The sequence below is a fragment of the Mus pahari genome, chromosome 5 (genome assembly GCF_900095145.1).
Source record: "Mus pahari chromosome 5, PAHARI_EIJ_v1.1, whole genome shotgun sequence".
Taxonomy (NCBI): Eukaryota; Metazoa; Chordata; class Mammalia; order Rodentia; family Muridae; genus Mus; species Mus pahari.
This window is the reverse complement of record NC_034594.1, coordinates 11,938,664-11,943,574: the sequence shown is the minus strand read 5'-3', so window position 1 is coordinate 11,943,574 and position 4,911 is coordinate 11,938,664. Positions and strand designations below refer to the sequence as shown.

Here is a 4,911-nt window from a genome sequence, read left to right as displayed (position 1 = left end):
CACACACGATCGTTTTTTCTGCGTATGTGCTGTTGGTGCATGCAATTAAAATGGGAAGATCTCGTCGTGTATCTTGGCTGCCTATCATGTTGAGGTTTGGCCTGTGAGGGAGTGGGAGGATATTAACAAGGATTTCGGTGGTCTCCACTGTTTTAACAGAAGTGTCCTCCAGCCACTGGGTGGCTCCACTCATTTCAAAACAGTTCAGGAAAATTTTTTTCTTGCTGCTCTCCAGCTTCCTAATGGAACTCTAGAAAACAATTTAGGATCAGTTTATATACATAAGCAAAAGATTTATGTATATACACAAGTACATGTGTGCGTTTGTGTTTATATATATGTATGTGTGTGTGTGTGTAATTAGTTTTGAGATTATTGGAGGGAGTCTGCTCCCTGAAGAACTAATCTCTACTGGTAATTTACACACTGTTTTTTTTTAACGCACTGAATAGATGTACTTTGTGAGGGGACATGTCAGGAATAAGTTGTCTTGCTGTGGTACCTTTTTATTATTATTATACATAAAGTACACTGTAGCAATCTTCAGACATGCCAGAAGAGGGCATCAGATCTCATTGCGGGTGGTTGTGAATCACCATGTGGTTGCTGTGATTTGAACTCAGGACCTTCAGAAGAGCAGTCAGTGCTCTTAACCACTGAGCCATCTCACCAGCCCGCTGTGGTACCTTCTAGTAAAGTAAATAAGAGTTTGGGGGATTAGTTCCTTTGTTTCACTAGAAAAATAGCGAATTTTTGACTGAATTTTTTGTTTCAAGATTTTACTTGAGTAGTTTGCTCTGAAGGACAGTGGTTGTCATTGAGTGTTCTTGTTACTGAGTGCAACTGCTTTTCTTTCCTCCACAAACTGCCTAGAGTAGATAGACCGTAAAGGGTTTTGTTAATTCCCATTTTACTTCCATTGGATTTATCTGAAAGGCTTTTATGCATGGACTGAAAAAATACCGTGTGAATATTAACATACTAGTTGGTTTTGGCATGAATATGGTTTGGTTTCTTAAAGAGGAACTTCTGGAGATGTACCTGTCGGTGATCATAGTTATGGTTACATTGTGTTTAAGACCATTAGAAAAGTCTTAATTTCCTTTTTTCATATTTGAATTGGATTTTAGTTTGCAGCAGAGAAGTGGAATTGGAATTTTAAAATAGCAAAAAGATAATATTTTATATGTTTTATTTGAACGTAGCTTGTCTTAAGTAGGATATGGTTAAAGACCTCCGTATTTATAAGAGCCAATCTGATCCAAAGAGATGGCATAAAAAGGCTCTTGTGATCTTAAGCAGGGGATTGCTTAGTTTCACTTAGAGAATTATCCTGCAGTGCAATGTGGTTTATAGAAACAAGCTGGCCTGGCATTCCAGGAAGCCTCCCTAGAGATGAGTCCTGGGGTCTTGTCTGATCGGGATAGAGCCCACCCTCCCACACACTTCACTCCAGAGGTTAGTGACAGTGACAGTTCCAGACTGTGAGAAGCTTTACCTAAAGCTATAAATGTGCATAAGCTATTTTTTTTTAAAGATTTATTTATTTATTATATGTAATTACACTGTAGTTGTCTTCAAACACTCCAGAAGAGGGCGTCAGATCTTGTTACGGATGGTTATGAGCCACCATGTGGTTGCTGGGATTTGAACTCCAGACCTTTGGAAGAGCAGTCAGGTGCTCTTACCCACTGAGCCATCTCACCAGCCCGCATAAGCTATTCTTAAATGTAAAGGAGCTGCTACAAAATACAGAAGGGAAATGCAGGCCTCCAAATTTAAACTTTAGAGACTAAAATGTAAAGGGGTAATTAATTGCATTAAAAAACGTTTTTGTTTTGTTTGGAAGAAAAGCCATACTCCTTACTTTGAACCCAGTAGCTTAATAACATAAAATCAGAGAACTAGTGGGCAGCTGAAATCACTGAATTCTGCAAAGCTTGAGGGCATCAACGGGAGCGTCAGACCACGTGGAGTCTATAGTAGTGTCTAAACAGCAGGCTAAGGCAGTATAGAAAACAATTCGGGCCAGAAAAGAGGGAGTAATTCATTAAGTCCATGTGTCTAGATGTGTGAGTGGATTTCCTATGTAGCTGTGACTCTTGGAGTTCTTGATTGTTGAGAGCTTCACTTTAATGGGCTTGTGATTGCTCATTTTAGGCCTATTGATTTAAAATGCAATAACCTTGAATTTTGTAATGCAAGTAAAAGTCAAATTAGCTTGTCTCTTAATTTGAGCAGCTGTGTACTTAGTGGTAAAAGCATGACATATTCCTTTTGAATTAGAAAATAACTTTTTTCCCTTTCTTGCTTTCTTTTTCTTCTAAACAGCAGTTCTGTGGTGTTCTCGGTCACACATTTATGGAGTTTCTGAAGGGCAGTGGAGATTACTGCCAGGCACAGCACGACCTCTATGCAGACAAGTGAACTGTAGAAATTCATTACTACTCCACCAAGAAGCCCCCATAAGAGTGGATAACCTGGACACAGGCGTGTTGAATTGAAATCTGCAGAGCATTTGACAAGAGCTCAGACCTGGATGGGGTAAACCTCAGTGCACTTCCTTTGTATCGCCTCAGTATTACTGGATTGAAGAATCACTGCTTCTTGTTAGGAGGTTCATTTCATTGCCNGTTTCTCCCAATTCATACTCAAAGCACTGAGAATTTCAAGTGGAGTATATTGAATATTGAAGTAGACTTCAGGTTGTTTTTTGTTTTTGTTTTTTTGTTTTAAATCATTTCTGTATTCAATTTTTTAATTCTTTCATAACCCTATTGGGTGTTTTTTTAAACTAAATTAACATGGCTCGAATGAACCGCCCTGCTCCTGTGGAAGTCACATACAAGAACATGCGATTTCTTATTACACACAATCCAACCAATGCGACCTTAAACAAATTTATAGAGGTAAGATACGATTTTTAATGTCCTAATTGGTGGCAGTTTAATAGTGGGTCTGCTTGAAAATGTCTATAGTTCTCACTCCCAGGGAAGAAATATTGGAATGGTAGAAGTGTGCTATTTCTTCTTAGCCTAGTGTTGTAATCTTCCATTAGTTAGTGTCTGATTTCATTTTGTACTTTAAATCTAGTTTTCAGCTGCTAATTCTGTTTTCTGATGGCAAATAATGAGGCCTCCCAACTTGCTTGTACTAGGAATTGGAAGGAATTTAATGCCAAGTAACTTATTTGAGCATACATGTATAAAGTATAAAAATCTACATATGCTCAGATAGCAAATAGAGAAATATTTTAATGTTACTTTTTTTTTTTAATTTTGAATTACAATGTTTCTAATGTCAGCAGGGTTGAGTTATAATTACTTCATGCATCCTTAGGCTTGTAAAAGTTTTTATGATGAGTGGCTTTTTAAAACTGAAGTCTGGGCTTGAGCCTTGACATAACTCTCAGACTTAGGTCTGAGGAGGTTCAGTCAGTAAAGCACTTTACTGCTCATGCAGAAAGCCATGCTGCTTCTTCAGAATCCATATTTAGAAAACCTTGAATGGTTCTACATGGGGCAGGGATACCTTGGGTTCAGTGGCTGGCTAGCCTAGCCTGCTGATAAGATGCCAGACTGTGAGAGATCATGAGGTGAAGCACCTAGGTTAACCTGGTGCCGCTCCACCTGCACCCAAGTACTCACAGAAACGAGCATTTTGGTTTTAGTGTGTGTTTTACCAGAATTCCCACATGCATACCCCCCAACGTAACATGTAGCATTTAGTAGCCCTCTTTATTCTTAATAATGTGAAGCAAACATACAGAACAGGTTTTGCCATTTGTTTACCAGCATGATCAAAAAAGGTGCAGCGACCTCATTGATGTTTTTAATATATGCATTGTTTCCTAGGAACTTAAGAAGTATGGAGTTACCACAATAGTAAGAGTATGTGAAGCAACTTACGACACTACTCTTGTGGAGAAAGAAGGCATTCATGTTCTTGTAAGTGCTTGAGTTTTCATGTCTTTGTTAAACTATAGAAGTTTATTCAAATCAGACCTCATGGTTTTTAAGTCAAGGCAAAAATCATACAATAGTAACATGTGATTAAGCATTTTGTCTGGTCTCTGTGTGAGAGTCTTGCTGCATAGCCCAGTTAGCCTGGAAAGTGCTATGAATTCAGCAGACTGCCTGCCTCTCCTAGATTTGGGGGATACAGGGGTGTGCTAGTGTACCTTGCTAATTTAAAACTCTGAAACATTTCTTTTGAATCAGGACTGGCCTTTTGATGATGGTGCACCACCATCCAACCAGATTGTCGATGACTGGCTAAGTCTTGTGAAGATTAAGTTTCGTGAAGAACCTGGTTGCTGTATTGCTGTCCATTGTGTCGCAGGCCTTGGCAGGTAAGGAAATCCCCTCCCCCCTAGTTTCCATCATAAAGATCTGATATGGAATCCACAGGTTGAGAAAAGGACTACATTGAAAGTATTAATGCTTATGATTCTCTTTGGGTTGACTCTGACCCTTCTGCATGCAGGACAGGGCTCATAACACCATGCTATACCTCTTTCCCAGTTGTCCCAGCTGGTCTTGAAGTCACTCCCACCGGGCCTTGAAATTGTAATCTTAATGCCTCAGATTTCCAAGTAGCTGAAATCCTAAGCCTGTAGCATCAAAACTAAGTCTATTATTGAACTGATTGATTATATTTTTTTAAGATCTAGGATAGATGAACAATTAATTTTACAGGGTTTAATTAGTGATCAAAATTTTTACCTTACCAGAGCTCCGGTGCTTGTTGCCCTAGCATTAATTGAAGGTGGAATGAAATATGAAGATGCAGTACAATTCATAAGACAGTAAGTAATACACCATCCTCTTTCATGCCTGCATATTTCTTATTATATATCTGACTTAAGTAAAATCCAAGCCATGTATCAATTAACTGGTTTTTTTTTTTTTT

At 38.6% G+C, this 4,911-nt stretch overlaps 2 protein-coding genes across 2 annotated transcripts in view; both read left to right on the top strand.

Annotated features, from left to right (window-relative positions):
* Positions 1-2,442, top strand: part of LOC115064020 — a 3,647-nt gene extending 1,205 nt beyond the window's left edge. The window contains exon 3 of the mRNA XM_029538342.1: positions 2,332-2,442. Within this exon, the coding sequence (XP_029394202.1) occupies positions 2,332-2,427 (96 nt within the window). The 3' untranslated portion in view covers positions 2,428-2,442. The remainder of the gene's footprint in view (positions 1-2,331) is intronic.
* On the top strand, positions 2,336-4,821 carry Ptp4a1 (protein tyrosine phosphatase 4A1). Its single transcript, XM_021198336.2, has 4 exons — positions 2,336-2,909; positions 3,855-3,947; positions 4,221-4,351; positions 4,733-4,821. Exons 1-4 carry the CDS (start codon positions 2,805-2,807, stop codon positions 4,809-4,811), a joined length of 408 nt encoding a protein of 135 aa, XP_021053995.1. The 5' UTR covers positions 2,336-2,804; the 3' UTR covers positions 4,812-4,821.
* Positions 4,822-4,911: the final 90 nt, after the last annotated feature.